The following is a 26668-nucleotide window of genomic DNA, read 5'->3' as shown; positions in this document are numbered from 1 at the left end:
TGATTTACGGCTCCCCCTCTCTCTCTCAACTCTCCTCTCGCGGGCAGTGCCGGGTAAAATCTATCGAACTCAATTGTGACGATTACCTAATACTCGATTATTGTCCGATTTCAAAACATTTATAAACTTTTAAAATTCAAATAGACTCAAAAATATTTTTTAAAACTCAAATAAGCGACCTAACGGAGTTACGTCTTTTTTCAGTATAGACTACACATGTCAAAGCAATTGTGTCAACAAAATATGACGGTGTAAAAAAAAAAAAAAAAAGAACGAATACAGAACCGAAGAACCTATTTGGATATCCGCCCTACTGTTGCTTTTGATGTCATCATCTGCTTGAAGCCGCCGCCGGCGATCGAGGGTGAAGGTTACGAGGAAGTGTGTTGATTTGTGACCGTATAAATAAAGGCAGAGATTCTTAATTTCAGAATGACTTCAGATTCGTCAGTGAAAAGTATACTCAAAGACACAATGGTTGGCTTCATCGGCGGAGGAAAAATGGCCCAGGCCATGGCCAAAGGATTTATCTCGTCTGGTGAGTCAATCAGCTGATTGTGTGTAGGGTACCTCGTGTTTCCTTTATAACTTTCTATTCATTTGTTTATATAATAGAGTAGACTGGAATGTTTATATAATTATATAATATTGTGTGGAATGTTTATTATATAATAATGCGGAATGATTAATTATGATGTTGTCGTTTTGTTGTTGTTGTTGGTTGTGGTGGTTGCTGTTGTTGTCTGTTGATGTTGTCGTCTTGTTGTTGGTGGTGGTGACGGTGGTGGTTATTGTTGTGTGTGTGTGTGTGTGTGTGTTTGTGTGATTTTCTAGTGATGCTACAACACTCCCGTTTAGATCTATGCCTATAGCCATAGATTCTCGTTTGGATTCCCGAAATTGAAATAGAGTTGATGATGGATGATTATTATGATTGCTAGAAAAAGGGTTCTTTCCATTTATTCCAACATTTTTTGAATCTGGTGCAAAGAGTACCTGGACGGGTCAAGCTTTGTCCCTGTCGAAAAAACAACACCGTACTGTTTTCATCTTTCTGTCTACATGTTTAATGTTTAATTTTTCTAAAATTAATGTTAGCATTGCATGATGATGATGAAAGTAAATACCACTCACCCATCCCCCTCATTATTATACATCAGCAATCACTATCACCGAACTCCTCCTCCTCCTCCTACTACTCCTCCTACTACTACTACTACTACTACTACTACTAACACTACTACTACTACTACTACTACTACTACTACTACTAACACTACTACTGCTACTACTACTACCTCTATACTTCTACAAATATTACTACTATTATTACAACCGCCACCACCACTATTAACACTAATACCACTACTGCCGATATCGTCACACCACTATAGACTATATTGATTACCACCACCCTCATCATCATCATCTTCGTCATCATCATCATCATCATCATCATTGATACTTCAATATGAAACGAAAGCATGCCCGATATCGAGTGTCAGATTATTCTTGTGTATCTAGAGTTCCCCTTTATTTTATTTTCATTATTTTTTTTAATGAACGTTAATGACGGAAGTCATGGAGTTGGCATAAACTGTCAAGTTGATTAAAAAAAAAAGATTCTTGGTCATATAAGTTTTTGGACATTTATCGTCGGTATATTAAATATCTCTCTCTCTCTCTCTCTCTCTCTCTCTCTCTCTCCCTCTCTCCTCTCTCTCTCCTCTCCTCTCTCTCTCCCTCCCTACCTCCCTCTCTCTCTCCGTCCTCAGTCTGTCTTAGTATCTCAAAACCCGAGCCTTTTTGACAAGTTTGGGGTTGTTTTGATACATCCATATATTCTGGCCAATGATGATGATGATAATATAATTTATATATATTTATTTATTTTATTTGTCTATATTCTCCACTGGCTCGTTAATTTCATATCTCTCAATGATTTGGGAATGAAATATTGAATGGTCGGATTTGGATATTTATAGATCACTGGGTCATATTTCAAAATGAGACTTCACAGCATCTCTCTAAAAACATTTGTTGGGATGGCGTGCAACACACCATTAAAGATAATTTACATAAAGTATATACAGATTTATGGAAATTAAACTGATATGATGAAAACTAATAATTTAAATTACCACACTCCTGTTATTACTAATACTACTATTTCTACTACTACTACCACACTCCTGTTATTACTAATACTACTATTTCTACTACTACTTCTACTGCTACTACTACTACTACTACTACTACTACTGCTGCTGCTGCTACGACTACTACTACTACTACTACTACTGCTGCTGCTGCTACGACTACTACTGCTGCTGCTGTAGCTGCTACTACTACCACTATTATCACTACTACTACAACTACCATCATAGTCTCTGCAGTTTTATCTGAATATTGCTTCTCCTCCTCTTCCTTTTTCTTCTTCTTCTTCTTCTTCTTCTTCTTCTTCTTCTTCTTCTTCTTCTTCTTCTTCTTCTTCCTTTCTACATTTTAAAGTACTTTCCGCCATATCTATAGACCCAGCAACCCAATTAACACGTTTGTACGCGTGTGTTAATACATAGTTCCACTTTTTATGTCTCATATTCTCTTTATAACCGCATCATAAAGTCTACTATTATTACTATTACTACGACGGCCACTGTACCTAATTATTTGTGTCTGTTATCGATTCCTGTGAGATGCGTCACGACCCGATCACGCACTAGCCACGGAATCCGACGTGCTAAAATAGAACACCTCATCTCTCTCCCCCACACACACACCCACACGTCCGGCCAGTCAGACTCTTCTTGCTCACGATTGCATCAGGTCAAAGGAATTTTTCAGTTTCAAAATACTCCTAATAGGTTAAAGTGCGGATGACGTCACAAGGCTACTTTTATTTTTTTTTTTCATCATATTTTTGTCCCTTTCTTTTCTCTTGCCAGCAAATTATAATGGATGTCGAAATTTTATTTAATAAAATTTTAATAATAATTTTGATTCGAAAAGGTTATGTCATGTGTTCTATCTCTTCATTCATTATACATTGTATGAATGAGTATTATAAGATAAAAGCTATAATCAAGTAAGATATGTTTTATATGTTTTCTAATGTATACATGGGTGCCAGTTTTCCGGTTCATACCGGAATTCCGGTTTCGCGGTATCTCGAAGTCAAATACCTTCGGTTTCAGTGTTTTGAGTAACATAACCTAATAGCATAAAAACGGTGATGAAATAATAAGAGTAACGTTTAGGCCCCATTTTCAGTAGGAACATTTTCAGGTTTGGCAAAGTGTCGAGATTTAAGTTTCAGGTTTCAGCAATTCTTCCTGCTGGCACCCATGAATGTATACGAGTTTTAAAAATATTTTGCGGCGCTGCTCTGCGCACGATACATACATACGTAATACGCTTCAACAGTCGTAACGTCTCTTCCTTCCTAATGACGCATGGTAACTTAGTAACACTGGCTCTAAACTATCGGAACAATGGCGGACGCCCGTATGAAATATTTCTTCGGCGAGCATAAAAGCGTATCCAGAGGGGAAAACCCATAAATTTGATCATGTTTTGACTTTTACACATTCTGATCAAAAGGCATATGAAAAGTTCTAGCCAGCATGAAGAATAAAAAGTAATGATTTTCTTTGTTTAGAACCAAGATGGCCGCCGCTGCTGGCGGCGTGACATCAGACTATTGAATCCAATTGTCAACGTCACTCTAAATTATCATTGGTTGAAATCACTCGGCGCATTAAAAAAAAACAACAAACAGACAAACAGACAAACCCTTTAATTGATTTCTTTCTTTTTTTTTTTTTTTTTAACGTTGGCTGAGTGAAATTATTAGTTCGAGGAAACCGTGTTCGAGATAGCATTAGTTTGAGGAAGGAATGTAATGATGACAAAGAATAATAAGGAAAAACAGCTTGATATTCGAAGTACATAGTACGAGGAGACTGGGTATTCGAGGTAACCGTGCTGATTATTTCCCTTACTTAGTGATCCGTTTTCAGAATATAAATAGAACGAAGTTGACGGCACTCGGGCCTTTGTTATTGCTTTTTGCCATACGCGTTTGTGAGTAATTCTCACTAAACACTATTAACCAGACTATAGATAGTATGCGCTTGGCTAAGAAGCTCATAACATTGCCATCCGGAAGTATAACGGACCAACACACAAAACTGTGTGTATCCATGAACGTTTATAGTCGGATTAATACAGTTCAGTGAGCAATACTCATAAATGCGGATGGCAAAAAACAATAACAAAGACATGAGTGACGTCATCTTCGAACTATCTATAGATAGTTCGAAGATCACGTCATTCAGGTCTTTGTAATTGTTTTTTTTTTTAATTAATTTTTTTTTTTCCATCCGCGTTTATGAGTAATTCTCACTGCACCATTTTGATCTGACAATAAAAGTTCATGGTTACACATGGTTTTGTTTGTTGGTCCGTTATACTTCCGGATGGCAATGTTGTGATCTTCTTAGCCAAACGCACACTATCTATAATTTCCTCCGCGAATTGCACCACCAGTTGAAATAATTTATGTGAACGAATTCGCTGACTCGAAGGAAACGTGTGCTGGCTGTCTGGGGTAGAACAGCTGTTCTTTGTTGATATTTTGAAGCGGGGGTCAAAACTCGGCCTGCGCATGCGTACACACTGTTGCTAAGGCTTGCATCATCTCTCTCTCTCTCTCTCTCTCTCTCTCTCTCTCTCTCTCTCTCTCTCTCTCTCTCTCGCTTTACCCCCGCCTGTCCCTGTCCATGTTTTTGTACCTGTGTGTTTTCGGAAGCATATTATTGGTTTTGAAGCACTTTTTCATTTTCTTTTCTCTTTCGATCAAACCCGTTACAAAGAAACTATGAAGTTTATTTTTGTTGCCTATTTTTCTCTGACTGTACATGATGATGCAATTCACGAAAACCCCCCGATTTGTTAAGCTTTTTCTTTATTTGTGAATTTTTAATGCACTGTCCTGTGTTTTTGTTTTAAAAAAATTCCTCTTAGCGTAACCGACTTGCAGATGTCGAGTATAATCTGTTGGCTAAGTGACTCAGTGTATTAATTTGTTTGCTGTAAAATTTAATTTGTTTGTTGTTTTTTTTTTTGCCTGTGGTTTGTTTGTTTGTTTGTTTGTTTTTTTTGTTTGTTTTTTTTTTTTTTTTTACATTTACCACAGACGATATGGGTTTTATTCTAGTTAATGTATCCACTTGCATGTGGATTGCATCAGTCTTCTTATCGACCCCCCCTTTCCACCTCCACCGCCACACCTCCCAACCTTTTGCTCATGCCCCCCCCCCCACCCCACCTCCCATGATTTCTTCTTCATTCCCACCCCACACCCCTTCTCACATAATCTCTCCCTTTCATTAAACCTTCCATCTCTTTCTTTCTTTCTTTCTCCACTCCTATTTTCTTTTTCTCTCTCTGTTCGGGTTTGGTGGCATTCTGTTGATTGTGCGGCTCTGTGGTCTAGTGGTATGACACTCGCTTTTGGGTCGGAAGGTCCTGGGTTCGAGCCTCGCTCGGTGCATAGTTGAGTCCTTGGAAAAGGCTCTTTACTCACATTCTCTCACCGTACTCAGGTGTAGAATGAGTACATGATCGTTAACAGCGTTGTCTCTGTCCGAAAAATTATAATATCGCCTTACAGTAGTAGTAGTAATAGTAGTAGTAGTAGTAGTAGTAGTAGTAGTAGTAGTAGTAGTAGTAGTAGTAGTAGTAGTAGTAGTAGTAGTAGTAGCAGTAGTAATAGTAGTAGTTGTTGGTGTTGTTTATTATTGTTGTTATTGTTATGAAAAACAATGATTTTGTATTACTGATGTCCCTCAATTGGTCACAAAGCGGTCGCGGTCAGTGCCCGGGGGAACACTCCGTGTATACTACAAACAGGTCACTCTCCACTCCTACTATCTTGTTAAGCGTCTTTGTTTATTTAATTTGTCGTGATACGATTGGACCAGTGGACATCGTTAAGTGCCTATTCAAACTTTGCTCAGTAGTTAACTGTGGATTGGTCAAAGAATAACAATGGGTTGCTGCACGGTTGTTTTGAAACATCCACCTAATTGGATTCAGTAGTCTGATGTCACGTCGCCCCAGCAACGAGAAGCTTGGTTCTCAACAAAGAAAATCGGTACTTTATATTTTCATGCTGGTTAGACCTTTTTTCACGTGTCACGTGATCAGAATGTATAAATGTCAAAACATGATCAGATTTATAATGTTTTTCTACTCTGGATAGATACACTTTTATGCCCGTCGGAGAAGTATTTCATAAGGGCGTCCGCCATTGTTCCGATAATTTAGAACCATTTACTAAGTTACTATGCGTCATTACGAGGGAAGTGACGTCATGTCATGACTGTTGAAACCGATTGGAATGCTGCGATTTGATACTGGCCATAAAAGAAGAAAAAAACTCCACCAAAATTCAAAGTGACGACAATCAAAAGAAAGTGGACAGTGAGTTGTGTTCAAGTTCAACCCCTATTTACAACTGTTTCCTTTTTAAGGGCTCGAAGAGTCGGAGTTTCGATTTTATTTGAGTGGGAGTTGAGACTGTCGGAGATTGTTTTCACCTTCGGTTAAATCTGAATTAGGTTGTGTAATATAGATCTAGGCCAACAGTACACTCACAATAGGTGATCCTAAAAGTCGCTTTAGGGGTAAGGGGGGGGGGGTGGGGGTACAGAAGCTATAATTAGACTCGATTGCTATACTTTTACTTTTTTGAAAGGTATACAAATCATCAAAAATCCGCCATTCCGCCAGGCCATTTTTATCCCACCACGCGATGATAACAATGCGCCAATTTTGGCGGAAAATCCGCCAACCTGGCAACACTGGTCTCAGGCTATGAGTTGGTGAAGGCTTCAGTTTTACTGGCCAGAGCCATGGTGTAACACACCACGGACTTCACCAATACGTGACCTGGATTGGCCATTTAAAGTTTGATCGACATTTCCATGTAGGTCAGGGTTGAATGATAATATTTAAAATGTATCTTCAGACACAACAAAGATAATGTGAAAGCTGGAGATTTTACCTACAGAGAAGGGGGAAAATAAACTATGATAGAGACGAGACAATCGAATCAATTGCGACTTTGCACTGTTCACGCGTTATTGGTGTGTTGGGTTAAAGTCCACACAGTCTAAAGACGAGGGCGGGGGGGGGGGGGGGGGGGTGTAATTTAGTTTTCTTGTTTTGATTACGTAATCTAGAACTTTTAATTTCGTAGTAGAACCTCGCGCTTTGTTTGGGGAGGGCTTTGTGGTGGTGTAGAGGTATGAGAGTCTGTTTGTTTATTGTGGGGTTTCTGGTTTGATACCTATAGATATAATGCGCTTGGCCAAGGAGTTCACAACATTGCCATCCGGAAGTATAACGGACCAACACACAAACTCGGTGTAACCATGAACTATTATAGTCTGGATAATACAGTTTAGTGAGAACAACTCACAAACGCGGATGGCAAAAACAATAACAAAGGCCTGAGTGACGTCATCTGCATACTATCTATAGATAGTTCGAAGATGACGTCACTAAGGTCTTTGTTATTGTTTTTGGCCATCCGCGTTTATGAGTACTGCTCACTGAACTGTAATAACCTGACTATAAACGTTCATGGATACACATAGTTTTGTGTGTTGGTCCGTTATACTTCCAGATGGCAATGTTATGAGCTTCTTAGCCAAGAGCATACTATCTATTGTGTGCGGCGCAATGTTGAGTCTTTGGAAAAGGCACTCTACTCACATTTTATCACTCCACTCGTGTGTAAAATGAGTATCGGGCCGTAACGGTCGAAAAATATGATAAATGTGTGTTATTATTATGCCTAGCAGACGTCACCAATCTGTTGTCTGCAGTTGATATTGTTCCCTACAAAAGCACAGGTTTAGAATTACATGTCGGTACGCATTAAATTTCGGAAAAAAAAGACCAAGAACAAAATTTGGTGATAGATAGATCGTTTGCTTGTTTCGGCCCCAAGATTTGGAATGAACTACCACGTGGTCTGAGGGAGTGCAAGTCTTACCTGCCTTTTTAATTTTTTTGTTTGTTTGTTTGTTTTTTTTTTTTTTTTTTTTTTTTTTTTTTTCAAAATGATGATTTATATTGTAAAGTGTCCAGAGCTTGTGTTTTTACACGAGAATGAGCGCTGTATATTATTATTTATTATTATTATTATTTATTATTATTATTATTATTATTATTATTTATTATTATTATTATTATTATTTATTATTATTATTTATGGTCCAAATATGGAACTGGTGCTCTAACGGGGTTTTCATGTGACTTTAAGCTATTTTCAGAGTTGCCTTGACCCGCGAACTTTGGACTCCGCTCTTTGTTTGTGGTTTTGTATTTGTTTTTTTTTTTTTGTTTGTTTTGTTTTATATTCGTGTGTCTGTTTGTTTGAAATGTAAACATTTATTACATTAATTGCCCTATTCGTCACCATAGGGAATTTTTTCTTCAAGTTCTATTCCAAGGGAAGACTGGAATAACACAGGCGTCAGCCGCATTGCAGCGCCGTAAATTGAGCTAGGACGAGGTGACTTCTTGCTCAAGGCCGACGATCGGCCCAATCAGCAAAGTCCGGTCCGCATTCGTGCACCGTCGCAAACCCGCCGAGTAGCATCGTCACAACACACCGTTCGACTAGATGCTCTGCCGCAGCGCAGCGGCGGGTGATGGAACTCGGTACTTTTCAGGTACGAAGCAAAGACAGAACCGCTGAGCCACGCTACCCCCTTAGCAATAGATGTAGATGACCGCTGTGATATTGTCCAAATCCTCAAACCCAAACTGACGCATACAAACAAATATTTATTTTAACTACTAGAGTATGACGCCATTCCCATTATCGATACGTACATGCTGTTTATTGGCCTCGTCAACAGCTGTTGGTTTTCTGACGCAGAGGCTTTTCGTAGGACATAGAATATTATAGCGATTAATTGGGATTAATAAATTGGTGCGATGCGTTGATGTAAAATACTCACAACAACTGTCAGTCAGATTAGATTATAAACATGTCAACACACATAACTTTTTAACAACCTGTAACGTTTACACAGATAGTATGCCCTTGGTTTAGAAGCTCACAACATTGCCGTCCGGAATTATGACGGACCAACACACAAAACTATGTGTTACCATGGACATTTATAGTCTGGATAATTTGGTTTAGTGAGAATTATTAAAAAACAGGATGGCAAAAATACAACCAAAAAAAAATACAATAACAAAGACCCGAGTGACGTCAACTTCGTTCTATCTATAGTCTGATTGATATAATTTAGCGAGGTCTAATCAAATCACTAACAATCTGTCTAAAAATAGTAACGAGTAAAGTCAAGTTCGCTCTTTCTAACTCCCCCCCCCCCCCACCACCACCACCACCACACACACTATTTCAGTCAAGTGATGATGATTGTCATTATTGACCAGACTGTGTTGTTATTAACACGAAATTCATCGATGCATTCCGGCGGGTCCGATTTGATTTTATATTCCGCGAGGACGAGAGACGCATGCGCACAACCAACATGACGTTCTCTCTCTAATAACTTTTCCGCCGGTGACGTCACAGACTATGGGTGACGTCCAATCAAGGGACGCTACTCTTCCGCTAATCTCATTCCCTATTGCCGGTGTTGGGATTGAGTGAGTTAATCCAGTGACAGCTGTTTCAAGTGGTTTATTTACGTACACGAATCTATTTTAATCTGGCTGTTAAAAACCAGTCTCGTCGTTATCGATGAAGTATCGTGATATCGGCATGTTATCTGTTATCGATATCGGCATGTTATCTCTTATCGATATTGTATCACTTAAATACCGTACAGTCTTTGGCCACAAAAGAAAACAAATCGTGAGTTGTATTCAATAGTTCAACCAATGAAATAACTTGTTTCCATGACCTCTGTCCTTTTGGATTTCAGTGTCAGGCTATAACTTTACGATGGCCACGGTACAACCCACGAATCGACACCGGGTAAATGTTAGATTCGATTACCCCGTAAGGAGCAATGTCCGCTGTTGGCGTTGTAGACATAAATAACAGTAGATCAATGCAGCGGCTATGAGGTCATGTGATATGGCACTCGCTTTCGGATCGGAAGGTAATGGGTTCGAGCCTCGCTCGGCGCATAGTTGAGTCCTTGGAAAAGGCTCTTTATTCACATTCTCTCACCGTACTCAGGTGTAAAACGAGTACCTGGCCGTTTACAGCGTTGTCTCTGTTCGAAAAATATTGCAATATCGCCTAACAGGCGTCATCTCCCTCTCTTGCACACACACACACACACACAGACACACACACGCACTAACAAAGAGTCATTAGGTTACTATTGTCTGTCTTCTAGTGCGAATTCCAATATTATTTAATGTTTGTGAAAACTAAAACTTGCCCTTGACAAATAGACACACAGATAACCACGCCTCTCGGACAGTCGTCATAATGTAAACAATGACAGTGATTGGTAAACATAGTTAGCTACACAGGTTTTATTATCGATGGTATGGGTCTAAATAAAATACCTACTATTCTACCGCTTGATCAATAGAAAATTATGTGTAAACTTTAACCTTTTTAATATAATCGAGAAAATCATAAGATAAATAGATAGTCACCCTCTATCTAGAGGCATAAAAACAATAAAAATGATCAGAGGTCGGTCGGTTTCATTCACTTTATTGTTTATAAAAACAATCAACTATGTTTGTCCGAGCACGTTGTGACGGCGTGTCACAAAGTCTGTGTTTTGATTGGTCAAAAATCTACTACGGTTGTTTGCTCCAGACACGATTTTACTATAAATAGACTAAGTGACAACTTCCTTTCTCAGACTTATCTCATTTTGTAATTTAAAAAAATTATATTAGCAGCTTTTTGCGATTTCCATTACAACATTATTATTATTATTATTATTATTATTATTATTATTATTATTATTATTATTATTATTATTATTATTATTATTATTATTATTATTATTATTATTATTATTACCATAACCCTTTAATGGTTCTGAGACATGGACACTAATATCCGGTAATTGTATATAGCCTATGTACTGTGTAATCTTACTTATCTGGGTGGGGATCCTGACCTCCCACAGCGGGCAGGGAGGTCCATACTGTCTTCTATCCCCTTATATCTGTTTTCCAATATGCTTTCTGTCTTTGTCTTGGAATGAGGTAACTTGGTTTTGTTCTGGCCCAGGTTGGAGTCTTGGCTGGGAGGGAAACAGTCAAATGCATAGTTATTGTTTTGAGAGATGATATTTTTTTCCTTGTAAATCATCTCTCTGTTATGTATTATTATATTAATTTGTTATTTTTAGTGTATAATGTAACCATTTGAGTGTCTTCCTCTCTGTTGGATTTTGTGCTTGTGTCCGGATGAGACTTATAGGTGATCTCAAACTAAGTACATTGGTGGTATGCTCTTGGAATCTACATCTGATCCCTATTTGTTCCCAGTTCCCCTTTGTCTTACCTTTTCTTGGGTGCTTTAATTGTAATTCTAGAACTTTTTACTATCCCATTTTCTTCCTTTTTACTGGCGCTGATATAACCTAAATGTGTTGGAAGCGCCGTAAAACTCTTAAAAACAAACAAAACAATCTTACTTATTTGCAGACCTTGTGACCATATTTATTTTGGGTTCATATTGAAATACTCTCAAAACAACATCAAATATTATTCATTACGACAATAATAAGCCAATACGACGATTGTGCTTGGATGTCAAACATGCTAAATATGATGATGGTAATGACGACGGCGACGACGATGATGATGTTGAATTTGTTTTTTCTATAATTCCAGGTCTGGTGAGAGCCAGCAACATCATGGTCAGTGACCACAACGCACACCAGCTGGACAAAGCCAAAGTGAGTGGGGTGGTCAATTCTATCCATCCATCCATCCATCCAATATTCCATTCATTCATTCATTCATTCATTCATTCATTCATTCATTCATTCATTCATTCATTCATTTGTTCATTCATCAACCGACCCCTATCTGTCAGTCCATCCATCAATCCATTAACCCGACCAACCAATCCAACCAACCATCCACCAACCTGTCTCATTACTTACCCCACCACCACCCACCCACCCACCATCCATCATCTATCTATCTATCTATCTATCTATCTATCTATCTATCTATCTATCTATCTATCTATCTATCTATCTATCTATCTATCTATCTATCTATCTATCTATCTATCTATCTATCTATCTATCTATCTATCTATCTATCTATCTATCTATCTATCTATCTATCTATCCATCCATCCATCCAACCATCCATCCAACCATCCACCCATCCGTCCATCCACATCCACTCATCCATCGATCCATCCAACCCTCCACTCACCTATCCATCAACTTGTCCCATTACTTACCCCATCCACCCATACAACCAACCATCCATCTATCAAACCATCCATCCATCCATCCACCATCCATCCATCCATCCATCCATCCATCCATCCATCCATCCATCCATCCATCCAAACCATCCATCCCATCCCATCCATCCATCCATCCGTCCATCCATCCACTCATCCATCGATCCATTCAACCATCCATCCAACCCTCCACCCACCTATCCATCAACTTGTCCCATTACTTACCCCATCCACCCATACAACCAACCATCCATCTATCAAACCATCCATCCATCCATCCAACCATCCATCCATCCATCCATCCATCCATCCGTCCATCCATCCACTCATCCATCGATCCATTCAACCATCCATCCAACCCTCCACCCACCTATCCATCAACTTGTCCCATTACTTACCCCACCCACCCATCCGCCCATCCAACCACCCATCCATCAACCCATCTCATTACTCACCCATCTACTCATCTATTCCTTCCAGGGCCTGGGATGTAAGACGACCAAGGACAACAAGGAAGTTGTCACCAACACAGACTTGGTCTTCCTGTCTGTCAAACCCCACTGTATTCGTAACGTCCTGGATGAAATCAAACCAATCATCGACCCAGATAGACAGCTGGTAGTCTCCATAGCAGCAGGCGTCACATTGTCCTCTATAGAAAATGTACGTTTCCAGTCTTAAGCTGTTTTTTTTTTCTCCAGTTTAAAAAAATTCCATATAGCGCAATATCCACTAAATGTGCTCAAATGCTTCACAAGAGGTCCGAAGCCAACATCAGCACTTAATATGAAGGATGTGACATCACATCCCTAAAGCAAACAAAAACAATGCTGCCCAGGTACTCAGTTTTCACACATGGCTTCAGTGATAAAATGTATGTGAATAAAGAGCCTTTTTCAAGGACTCAACTTTTCATCGGTTCAAACGGGACGTGAACCAGGGGTCCACAGGTCATGCCACAAGACCATAAAGTCAGGTGAAAGCTTTTTACATCCAACCAAAAGTTCCTTTTCCTTCGATTAAAAAAAAAAAAAATCCAACAAAAAAACAAACAAACATGTAATGTCATCAACATTCCTTGCTTCATTCCTCGTAATCAATTTTGAGTATGTCTGACGTGTACTTGTATGCAGGTCTGAACCCAAATCGTTTTGATATCACTGTTGTTGTGATGGAAATACTCTCAAACTAATGCAAAATACAGAGCTGCCAACCTACTGCAAAAAATGCGGAATTGTACGCATTTCCAGCGATTGTACGCTTGTACACATTTCCCCCAAGATTGTACCCATTTTTGGTGTGCAGAGTCACTTCAGTTTTCTTTAGTTGTAATTCATATTATTACTAGCCTATTGAGAAACCTTGGTGACCAAGTGGATATTCATATATTTTTTGACCAATTATGATCTTCATTCTGGGAGGTAGAATTCTGAAAGGATTGGATTATAGTCTTGGGAACATCACTGTTGCTGCAATTGAGCTTGTGCGGTGTGACTTAATGTAATTATACCTTCCTCTTACTTTCACAATGGTTAGTTTCCGTCGATTTCAGGATTGTACCCATTTTTATGAAATCTCCCCCATTTTGAGGTCCCATTGTACACATTCTCATCAGATGGGGTTGGCAGCTATGAAAATATTGTCCATTACCACAATGTTAATCAAGGCACCATAATTGCACTCGGTTATCAGACCTGTAAGTATGTGTACCTCGATCATGATGACTTACTTGACTTGACTTTTGCCTCTTGACTCCTGGCGGAGCATAGGGCCTCAACAACACTCTTCCATCTTCTTCTGTCCTTGGCACAGACCTTTGCCTCACTCCAGGTAAGATTGGAGACACTCAAATCTTGGTGGAGGCTTCTCCTCCAAGTCTGCTTTGGACGACCCCCGTTTCCTCTTGCCCTGTGGGTTCCATTCGAGAGCCTGCTTGGTTATATTAAATTACATAGATCATGATGAATCGTGTCTAAATGTGCTCTTCAATTCGTCATGTTCACTTGTTAATTGATTTGCATTTCAATACAGACCTGCTTATTACTACGAAAAATTCTTTAAAATACTGACATTTTGACTTCAACAGCAGAAATAAGTAGACATTTTTGATTCAATACGTGTTAAAAAGAAAACTTTGGTGCCAAAGAGCATCTATCTATTCTTGCTTTTTAAGGCATATTTACATATTGCTAAGGGTTATGTAAATGTTGTTGCTCGAAGCTTGAAGAAATAAATAACAATGTGAAATTGAATGTAAGCTGCAATTTAATTACGAACACAGATAAAATGGGCGTTCCGGGTTTGCCCTTTATCAACAAACAGGATGAATGAAAGACTACAGATGAATGAGATAATGTGGTAGTAACGTTGTTAAGATGAAGCTTAACTGTTTATTATTTGTTTTGTTTCCAGAATCTTCCCTCTGGTACCCGAGTGGTACGAGTCATGCCAAACACAGCCTCACTCGTCCAAGCAGGAGCAGCCGTGTGTTCCTCAGGCACCCATGCGTCCACGGGCGACTCGGAGCTTGTGACAGAACTTTTACGCACCATCGGCTTGTGTGAGAGGGGAAACGAGAACTTACTCGATGCTGTCACTGGAGTCAGTGGAAGTGGTCCAGCTTATGTAAGTTGTAGTCTAGTTGTGATGGCAGGGAGGTGGTAGAAGTGGTCCAGCTTATGTAAGTTGTAGTTGTAGTTGTGATGGCAGGGAGGTGGTGGAAGTGGTCCAGCTTATGTAGGTTGTAGTTGTAGTTGTGATGGCAGGGAGATGGTGGAAGTGGTCCAGCTTATGTAAGTTGTAGTCTAGTTGTGATGGCAGGGAGGTGGTGGAAGTGGGCCAGCTTATGTAAGTTGTAGTCTAGTTGTGATGGCAGGGAGGTGGTGGAAGTGGGCCAGCTTATGTAAGTTGTAGTTGTAGTTGTGATGGCAGGGAGGTGGTGGAAGTGGTCCAGCTTATGTAAGTTGTAGTCTAGTTGTGATGGCAGGGAGGTGGTGGAAGTGGGCCAGCTTATGTAAGTTGTAGTCTAGTTGTGATGGCAGGGAGGTGGTGGAAGTGGTCCAGCTTATGTAAGTTGTAGTCTAGTTGTGATGGCAGCGAGATGATGGAAGTGGGCCAGCTTATGTAAGTTGTAGTCTAGTTGTGATGGCAGGGAGGTGGTGGAAGTGGGCCAGCTTATGTAAGTTGTAGTCTAGTTGTGATGGCAGGGAGGTGGTGGAAGTGGTCCAGCTTATGTAAGTTGTAGTCTAGTTGTGATGGCAGGGAGGTGGTGGAAAGAATTTGGTCAAAACGATCATCTGCTTTATTGAAGCTTTTTATTTACTTGGCCACATTCATTTTTCCAATTCAATAACAGAAAATGAATACTGATACTAATTTATACCAAATCTTGTCTTAGATCTCTTAAGTCACTGAACTTCGTAATATAAAATGTGTAAAACTAAATGTAGACAAAATTATTCAGTTCATTGTAGAGTTTACGTTTTGCATGGCATTAAATTTGTAACAAAAAAAAAGAAAAAAACAATCTAGTTCTATAACCAATTTAAGAAATCAATCGACAAAGAATTGAATTAATTAAGATACAATTAATATGATTAATGTTTGTCATAGTCAAAAACAAAGGTGATTTATTAACGTCGTTTCATTCTCGTGTCATGTATAAGGCATTGAAAGGATATAAAGTGAACACCATTACAATCAACAAAAGATTGTCTGTAAACGTGGTGGTCGACGTAAACAACATGTAATTGAAACAACAGTCCCGCGACGTCCAGTGAACTGTCATCGTTCAACTCGACCACCACAGACGTTAACAAAAATATTGACAAATGACACAAGACCAAGTCATGGAAATCATAACATTTGTATTGGCCATATTAACGCACAGTCATCGAGAAACAAGACATTCGATATAATCGATGTCATAGATCAACACGATATCGATATTCTATATATAACTGAATCATGGTTGCGTCAGTTCGGTGATGAACCTATAATGAAAGAAATGACACCTCCGGCTACAAGATGGAATCGTTCCCAAGAAATGGACGATCAGGAGGGGGGATCGCCATCATATACAAACACGCTCTTTCGTCTAAAATACAAAACAGGCCAATTTCGTTCAAAAGTTTCGAGTGTGTCCAAACCACATTGACCTACCCTCAAATTTCATTTTTAATCACTTGTATTTACAGACCACCCCCAAGCAAAAAGAACAAACTGAGACAGAATGATTTTGCTGACGAATTTTCAGATTTTGTATCAAAAGACACATCAAATAAGCGAAAAATTTATATCGGCGATTTTAATATTCAGTTTGATGTTGATCAGAATAGTCTCGTTAAAATTATAAAAAATATGCTGAATGAACATGGCCTCACTCAGTTAGTGACCTCTCCAACTCAAAGATTGGGGCACATCTTGGACTGGTTCATCATTGACACACCCTCGCTTGTTGAATCAATTAAAAATATCAAAAAAGAAATTTCAGACCACAATCTGATTCTGGCAACTCTCAAATGCATCAAAGAGAAAGCAAAGAAAGTCAAGATAGTGTCTAGGGATACCAAAAAAATAGACATTAGTTCCTTCAAAAACAATCTGTCAGAGGAACTAGGAAGAATGGATATACCATCAGCACAGAAAACGGACGAGGTACTGCGCAACGTCATCGACAGGCATGCGCCAAAGACAACTAGAATAATAAATTCCAGGAAACCGTCTCCGTGGTTTAACCAGAGTGAAAAAACTGCCAAAAGGGAAAAAAGGAATGCAGAGGCATCGTGGAGAAAATCGGGCCTTGAGATTGACCGGCTGATATATATAGCAAAAAAGCATGAGTATAAAACCACCTGCAAAAGAGCAAAAAGAAACTATTATAACACAAAACTGTCATCAGTGAGGGACACTAAGGAATTTTTCTCTGTTTCAAAGGAACTTTTAGGGGAAGAAAAGGGCATGTGTCTACCCACTAATATCCGGTAGAAAAGCAGCCAGATGCATTTTCAGATTTCTTTTCGGGAAAAATATCGAAAATTCGGAACAATTTGGACCTCGTGCAAAATGAAGATATAAATTTCCACCCTTTTTCGGGTTCACAGGGATTCTCTTGTTTTAAAGAAACAACTGAAGAAGAGATTTCTAAAATAATTTTTTCATCTTCCTCGAAGTCATGTGATTTAGATCCTTTACCAACTAATATTTTGAAATTATGTCTTCCTGAATTGATACCTTGCATAACTTATATTATAAATCAGTCACTTATCTCAGGACAAGTCCCAGATATCTATAAACATGCAATTGTAAAGCCTCTCATAAAAAAGCAAAATCTCAATGTAAATGACCTTAGTAACTACCGTCCCGTCTCAAATCTGCCATTTCTTTCTAAAATCCTTGAAAAAGTTGTACTCAGACGTCTTTCACAACATCTCCATGAAAACAATCTATGGGAAAAATTTCAGTCAGCTTATCGTTCTTACCACAGCACAGAAACTGCTCTGTGCTGTGTTGCGAGTGATTTGCTTGATGTTTTAGATAAAGGTTCTGTTTCTCTTCTGACATTGTTAGACCTTTCGGCGGCGTTTGATACTATTGATCACGGTATTCTCATTAAACGACTTAATATAACCTTTGGCTTGTCTGGGACTGTCTTGCAGTGGTTTGAATCTTATTTAGATGGCAGAAAGCAACAGGTTATGATTTTAGATAAACTTTCTCGTCAACATACATTGTCTTTTGGTGTTCCTCAAGGCTCTGTTTTGGGTCCAATTCTTTTTGTTTTGTATACTTCTCCATTATCTAATGTCATCACTGGTCATGGGCTGCGCTATCATCTCTATGCAGATGATACGCAACTTTATGCTACTGATAAAACTAAAAATCTCGAAAATATTGTGAAACGTGTGGAAGAATGTGTGAAGGAGTGGATGGATGCAAACAAGTTGAAAATGAATGAGTCAAAAACAGAAGTGATGATTGTGGGAAATAGAGGGCAGTTGAAGGTGAATGATGGTCTTGAGGTGTTGATTGGGGGTGAAAGATCAAAGTTTCAAAGACTGTGAAAAATTTGGGTGTCTATTTTGATTCAGAAATGAAAATGTCAGCTCACATTTCTGCTCTCTGTAAATCTTTATACTTTCAATTGAAGAAAATCAGTTCGATCCGTCAGTATATTGCAATTGGAACATGTAAAACATTGGTTGTTTCCCTCATTTTTTCGAAACTAGACTATTGTAACTCGCTGCTTGTCAACTTGCCTCAGGCTTCTATTAAACAATTGCAACTACTGCAAAACAGTGCAGCAAGATTGGTTTTTGGCAAAAAAAAATTTGATCATGCAACCCCTTTGTTGGCCTCTCTCCACTGGTTGCCCATTGAAAAGCGCACATATTACAAAGCAGCGTGTCTTGTTTATAAGTGTTTGGCTGGTATAGCACCGGCATATCTTACAGATCACGTGGTCATGTGTAAATTTGAAAATTACACTTTAAGATCATGTAATGACCAAACGAAAATTTCGGAAAAAAGATCAAGAACAAAATTTGGTGATAGATCGTTTGCTTGTTTCGGCCCCAAGATTTGGAATGAACTACCAGTGGTCTGAGGGAGTGCAAGTCTTTACCTACTTTTAAAAAGAATCTCAAGACACATTTTTACTGTATTTGTTTTTCTTGACTCTATATGAATCCTTGATTTGGCTATGAATTGTTATTGTTATTATTATTTTATTTTTTTAATTTTTTTCACTTAAAATTGATATTTATATTGTAAAGTGCCCAGAGCTTGTGTTTTACACGAGAATGAGCGCTATATAAATGTGTATTATTATTATTATTATTATTATTATTATATATTATCTTAGTTGGTCTTTTAGAAAATGATGTACGGTAAGATATGAATATAGTTCATTTCTACTGTATTATATTGATGTGTTATATAAAATGATAATAATAATAATAATAATAATAATAATAATAATAATAATAATAATAATAATAATAATGATAATAATAATGATAATGATAATAATAATAATAATAATAATAATAATAATAATAATAATAATAATAATAATAATAATAATAATAATAATAATAATAATGATAAAGATGATAATAATGATAATAATAATAATAATAATAATAATAATAATAATAATAATAATAATAATAATAATAATAATAATAATGATAATGATAATAATATTAATAATAATAATAATAATAATAATAATAATAATAATATTAATAATAATAATAATAATGACAATAATAATAATAATAATATTAATAATAATAATAATAATAATAATAATAATAATAATAATAATAATAATAATAATAATAATAATAATAATAATAATAATATATTAATAATAATGATAATAATAATAATAATAATAATAATAATAATAATAATAATAATAATAATAATAATAATAATAATAATAATAATAATAATAATAATAATTGATAATATTTAAGTCAAACCTCAAGGTACAACACAACAAAATTTCTTAGATGAGAATCGGAAAAAGGTTTCTATTCAACTCAAATTAAAAATAATGTGTACTGTGACCAGTTTGGCAGTCTGCAACTAAACATTAAATAAATACAACAAAACTTATTAATCGATACATGACATCTACCCTCAGGCTTACCTGGCAATTGAGGCCATAGCTGATGGTGGAGTCAAAATGGGACTCCCAGGGACCTGTCCATTAAGCTGGCAGCTCAAACGTTATTGGTAAGTCTGAAGATGGTATTAGAACTATTTATTGATCTTGTAAAAAAAACTTGCAACAATGTGGTCTAGTGGTATGACGCTCACTTTCGGACCGGAAGGTCCTGGGTTCAAGTCTCGCTCGGCGCATAGTTGAACCCTTGGAAAAAGCTCGTAACTCACTTTCTCTCACCCTACTCAGTGTAAAATGAGTTCTGGTTGTTAACAGCGTTGTCTCTGTCCAAAAATATTGTAATATCGCCTAACAGGCATCATGTCCTGTCCTACATTTGCTGTATGTAAAGCGCTTTGAGCACGTTTAGTGGATATTGTGCTATATAAAAGCTCAAGATATTCCTTTGTTCCTGAGAACGTAACTTAACTATTGGAGCCCCTGAGCCGATATTGTAACAATGCTATCAATTTGTTATGACTTTGATCACTCTGACTTTGACACTTTGCTGACTTTTGTATTTACTGGGTGGGGATCCTGACCTCCTATAGAGGGCAGGGAGGTACACACTGTGTCCTTGCCTTGGAATGAGATTACTTGGTTTTGTCCTGGCCCTGGTTGGAGTCTTGGCTGGGAGGGAAACAGTCAAATGTATAGTTATTGTTTTGGGAGATGATATTTTTTTCCTTGTAAATCATCTCTCTGTTATGTATTATTATATTTGTTATTTTTAATGAATAATGTAAGCATTTGAGTGTAGTCCTCTTTGTTGGATTTTGTGCTTGTGTCCGGATGAGAATAATATGTGATCTCAAACTAAGTACATTGGTGATATGCTCTTGGAATCTACATCTGATCCCTATTTGTTCCCAGTTCCCCTATATCTTAATTTCTCTTGGATGCTTCAATTGTAATTCTAGAACGTTTTACTATCCCATTTTCTTCCTTTTTACTGGCGCTGATATAACCTTAATGTCTTGCAAGCGTCGTAAAACCCTTAAAAACATAAAACACTTTGATCACTTTTGTATTTCATCATCCCCCCAGGGTTCGGCAAAAATGGTTCTTGAGACGGGAAGACATCCAGGTTCTCTGAAAGACGACGTCTGCTCACCAGGAGGCACGACGATAGCAGCCATTCACCAGTTGGAGAAAAGCGGATTTCGGGGAACTCTGATTGATGCGGTGGAGACGGCAGCGTTGAAAGCAAGGGAGCTCGGGGCTAGTCATAAGTGATATTACAATTATTATATATATTTAACTTTTTATAAAATTATGTTGCGATTTGTTGAAAGATTCATGATGGACGAGTCGTATGAGTTGTTTTGTGTGCTTGTGTTAGACGGTTGATTGCCTGGTGCTTAGTGCTAATATTGCGTGATATGATGATTATTTTTCTGAGGTTATCTGATCATAGAGATAAATGGTGTACCATGATCACTGATGTCTGGCACAGACTTGGTACTTGAAGAAGAAGAAGAAGATAATTATGGATATCCTTGACTTAAAAATGTCGTGTCGAAATTCGGTGAAAGATTTATCATGGATTAATTGTTATTCCTATGTAAGCCATCATCTTATGTCATTGTGAATCAGATAATGAAAAGTGGCTTTTAAGTCTGAATTATGGAATTTAAATAGAATGAAATGTTCTATCGAGAAGAAAGAACAAATGCAGTTTCTCTAACTACTTAATTTTGTAATTCTAACCATTTTCACTTGACATCCAATGCTTGTAACCTGGCAGAGCCCGGTGTACCACGCGAGAATGACTCTACAAAAAAAAGACTCTAGAGCTAAATTGGCGGCCGCGAGGCTAACTCTAGAGTCTGTCTCACGTACACCAATTTAACTCTAAGTCTTTTTGGAGATAGAGTCATTCTGGCGTGGTACACCGGCATGATACTGTATTGTACTGGGGTTTAGTTGGTGATTTTAAAATAACAATTATTATTATTATTTTGATTAAAGTAGAAAAGTCATATTAGTGAGTCATGAGCTGTGTGTGCTTGTGTTTTAAAATCTATTAGCCAGATAATTTTGTGAGATAGAGCAAAATAGAATTATCTGAGGATTAAAAATAGGAAAAAATGAAGAATGTCCAAAATAGAATTATCTGAGGATTAAAAATAGGAAAAAATGAAGAATGCACAAAGTCCAAAGGTAAAGGTGGACATTGGTGATGAATGTTGTTTTATGCGAATTCTAGAAATTTAGATTGAAAAGAAAGAGATAACAGTTTGACAGCATCTGCCTCTAGCCGGCCATGCAAGCTTTGGCTATGATTTCCCATTTACATTTAGTGGAAACTCTAGAGAGACCTTTGATTTGGTTCCCCAAGGCTGGAGGAATTCACTCTGACGACAATTAATTGCCTTTGACCAATTATGATATTGTAGTTATTGGGTGGTTGGATGGGAGCATCACCCTTGAATCATATACCTATGATGTTCGCATGGGTGTACGATCCGATAGTGATGTCGTTTCTTCTTCTCTTTACTAGCCTATCCTGCTTCTTTGGTTTGTGATTGTATTTTTGACAGGGGATATTTTTTTTCCTGTAAATCCTCTGCCTGTTTGTTCTTGGTTATTTATAATTTAGCTTATGATATCTTTAGGTTATGATTTTGATTGAAATTTGTACTATTTTTGTTAGATTGCTTGTTTTTTTGTTTCAGCGGTCTCTCATATAACCTCAATTGTGTTGGAAGAGACCTAAAGCAACAAACAAACAAACAAAATATTGTAGTTATCAGCTGTGCGACACGTTTGGCTGCTCGGGAAATGGAAAACTGACACTTGCAGGGTTAGATTTGCGCACAGACTGATTATTCAATAACAAACTTTTTTTTTTTTTTCTAAAAGGAAGTGATTTATCTTAGTAATGAATATAATTTGAATGCCCACCATTTGTGCCTTATTTAAAATAAATTATGTGACTTGTTTCCCTCCTGTTAAGTGTTTAAGGGGAAGTTTGAATAAAATAATATGAAATTGAATGTAAGCTTCGATTTTATTACAAGAACAGATCAAATGAACGTTTCGGGTTTCCCCTTTATCAACAAAACAGGATGAATGAAACACCACAGATGAAGGAGATAATGTGGTAGTGGCGTTGTTTTCGTCCCAGAGTGTGTGTGTATTGGTGTATGTGTGTTTGCCTGGGGCTCTGTGTGTATGTTTGTGTGTATTTGCGTAAAGGGATGATCAAATTTAAATATGAATAGATAATGTTGAGAGACAGAATATTTTAATTAATCGGCATTTTTCGACTATAATTTTAGTTTTTGGCTTGAATTGAATGTGTGTGCTTGCTTGCAGGCATGTGTGTATGTATGTCTGTATGTATGTATGTTTGTGTGTGTTTGTGTGATGGGATGATCAAATTTAAATATGAAAAGATTATGTTGAAAGACAATATTATACATTTTTCGACTATACTTTTAATTGTTGGATTGAATTGAATGTGTGTGTTTGCTTGCTGGCATGTGTGTATGTACGTATGTGTGTGTGTGTGTGTGTCTGTGTGTATGTATATGTGTGTGTGTGTGTGTGTTTGCGTGATGGGATGATCAAATTTAAATATGACTGGATTATGTTGAGAGACAAAATTATACATTTTTCGACTATACTTGCTGTGAATTGGATTGAATGAAATCCGTTATGGTTCCTAGTCTTGGTCGTAGTGGCATTACCAATAATAAAACTTGTGTTGATTTTGTCTGATTCAAGCATTCTGTTCCCTGTTATCAATCTGTTACCATTCACAAATTGGACCATGGAAATCCTGAGTTTGTGTTTTTGGTCTTGTCGTTATTCATTTTTGATTTTAGAATTCGTTTGTTTTGGGTTTTTTTTCTTTTGCTTGAGTTTTTTTTCATTTGATTGGTAATTGTTCTGTTTAAAAAAGAAAAAAGATTATTTATTTGGTTTTAAATGTTTTACTGGGATGTTTTTTTTTTCCTTCTCTTTTTTTCTTTTCTTTCTCGATGTTAAAAAAGAATGCCTTACACTTATTTTGTTTCATAAACGTTAAATAGCCCCCCCCCCCTCCTCCTGTCTTCCTGTCCAAACCTGTCTCTATTTTATTTCTACCCATGTTTGTCCTATTAAGTTTTACAGGAAAATTTATTTTTTATATTTGTTTTATACACATTTTGTGTCTATGGGTGAAACGACTGATACTGATAGGCAAACTTTATGCTTTTATTTGCATCATTCGTTTGATATTGTGCTTACATAACTTTGATAATCACTGGATGGGTTCCTGACCTCCCATAGTTGGCAGGGAGGTACTTACTGTGTCTTCTATCCCCCTATATCTGTTTTCCAACTTGCTTTCTGTCTTTGTCTTGGAATGAGATTACTTGGTTTTGTCCTGGTCCTGACCAGATGCCCTGGCTGAGAGGGAAACAGTTACAACATTTAGTATTCAGAGAATCAATGTTCTCTTCTTGCCTTCCGGGGTTCCTGACCTCCCATAGTGAGCAAGGGGGGGGGGGGGGGGGTACTTACTGTGTCTTCTATCCCCTTATATCTGTTTTCCAACATGCTTTCTGTCTTTGTCTCGGAATGAGATTACTTGGTTTTGTCCTGGCACTGGCCGGAATCCTAGCTGGGAGGGAAACAGTTAAATGCATAGTTATTGTTTTGGGAGATGATATTTTTTTCCTTGTAAATCATCTCTCTGTTATGTATTATTATTTTATTTTGAATGTATTATGTAAGCATTTGAGTGTGTTCCTGTGTTGGATTTTGTGCTTGTGTCTGGATGAGACTTGTAGGTGATTTCAAACTAAGTACATTGGTGGTATGCTCTTGGAATCTACATCTGATCCCTATTTGTTCTCAGTTCCCCTTTGTCTTACTTTTTCTTGGGTGCTTTAATTGTAATTCTAGAACTTTTTACTATCCCATTTTCTTCCTTTTTACTGGCGCTGATATAACCTAAATGTGTTGCAAGCGCCGTAAAACCCTTAAAAACAAAAAAACAAAAAAAAACATCTCTCTGTTATGCACTGTATTATGCTTTCTTTATATTATACATGATTTGTAAAACATTTGAGTGTGTTCCTCTTAACGGGGACCTGTGCTTGTGTCTGGATGAGACTTTCAGTGATCTCAAACTAAGTACTTTGATAGTGTGCTTTTGGAATCTACACCCGTTTCTTATTAGAACCAATTCCCCTTTGTCTGCCTTATTCTTGGATGCTTTATTGTAATTCTAGAACTTTTTACTATCCCATTTTCTTCCTTTTTACTGGCGCTGATATGACCTTAATGTGTTGCAAGCGCCGTAAAACCCTTAAAAACAAACAAACAACTTCTTGCCTTCAACGAATAATTGTATTGAAAGTTGTTGAATACAAACGTCAAAAGTGATACCAGGCTGCTAGAAGCTGTGGACTGTAAAAAGTAATCAACAGAAATGAATATAACAACTTAAAAATAAAGAACAAAATACCAAACACGGAACGTTTCAGGCTCTAAACCCTTCTTCAGCCAACAACAACAAAAAAACAATAAAGACGTAAAGACATAATTAAATTCTAGATAGACGAAAATAGTTCCTTTTTGAAGCTATTGTTATATTCATATTTTGTTTATTACGTGATACACACGTTCTATTCTTGCCTTACACATGATGTACCTGTCAGAGCATAAGATTTGTGAAACAATAAAAGAGCCAGAATAAGTCTCCCAAGTGTAAATCGCTTAGTAACAATTGCTTGCTACCCTTTCAATGGGACTCTGGTCTGTTCAATAATCATTCTCATATTTGAAGTATCAAATTTACTATTTTAATTCCTTCTATTCTATCAACATTTCGGTTTACCAGCAAGATTTTGAAGACTTTTAGGTGATCTCAATCTAAGTACTTTGAGAGTGTGCTCTTGGAATCTACATGTTTCCCATTTGAACCAATTCCCCTCTGTCTTACCTTTTTCTTGGGTGCTTTAATTGTATTTCTAGAACTTTTTACTATCCCATTTTCTTCCTTTTTACTGCCATTGATATGGCTATGACCTTGATGTGTTGCAAGCGCCGTAAAACCCTTAAAAACAAAAACAGAACCAAGAATTCACATCTAAATTCCAATATTTGTTCTTCCAATGTCATAATGCAGGCTGTTTTTCTTTTTGATGTGTAAATAATGAACATAATATGTATTATACCAACATGATATACACATTCATTTCATTTGTTTGATAATACATGTTGATGTGTCAAAATGAATAAATTGGATTTGCTGTATGTATTCATAAAAGTGTGTTACCATATTTTGTACATCTTTTTCATCTTCATTTATAAAACTCAGTTTTGAGTCTAAGCCATTGTCGTAAGTGAATATATAGAAATGTTCACTCACTCACTCTCTCTCTCACTCTATCCATGGCCGGTTGGTCGTCGGGGGACTCTCGGGATGCAGACTTCACGATTCGACGCCACTCATCACGGTCTTTGGCCTTCCTCATTAGAATGTTCCACGTCAATCCTGTCCAATCTATAATGTTATCCTGCCACACTTT

At 37.3% G+C, this 26668-nt stretch overlaps 1 protein-coding gene across 1 annotated transcript; it reads left to right on the top strand.

Moving 5' to 3' along the window:
• Positions 1-326: 326 nt before the first annotated feature.
• On the top strand, positions 327-26406 carry LOC144956807 (pyrroline-5-carboxylate reductase 1, mitochondrial-like). The gene is given in 7 exon segments (XM_078887540.1): positions 327-538; positions 11872-11936; positions 12944-13126; positions 14876-15088; positions 20118-20163; positions 20166-20209; positions 21186-26406. Coding segments are annotated over 7 exon segments (846 nt in total). The 5' UTR covers positions 327-432; the 3' UTR covers positions 21375-26406.
• The last annotated feature ends 262 nt before the right edge of the window (positions 26407-26668 follow it).

Source organism: Berghia stephanieae, chromosome 11 (assembly GCF_034508935.2).
Source record: "Berghia stephanieae isolate SIO BIC M18660-M18661 chromosome 11, UCSD_Bste_1.3, whole genome shotgun sequence".
In the NCBI taxonomy this organism is placed as follows: Eukaryota; Metazoa; Mollusca; class Gastropoda; order Nudibranchia; family Aeolidiidae; genus Berghia; species Berghia stephanieae.
Note: the sequence above shows the minus strand (reverse complement) of the source record. Positions and strands in the feature narration are given on the sequence as shown.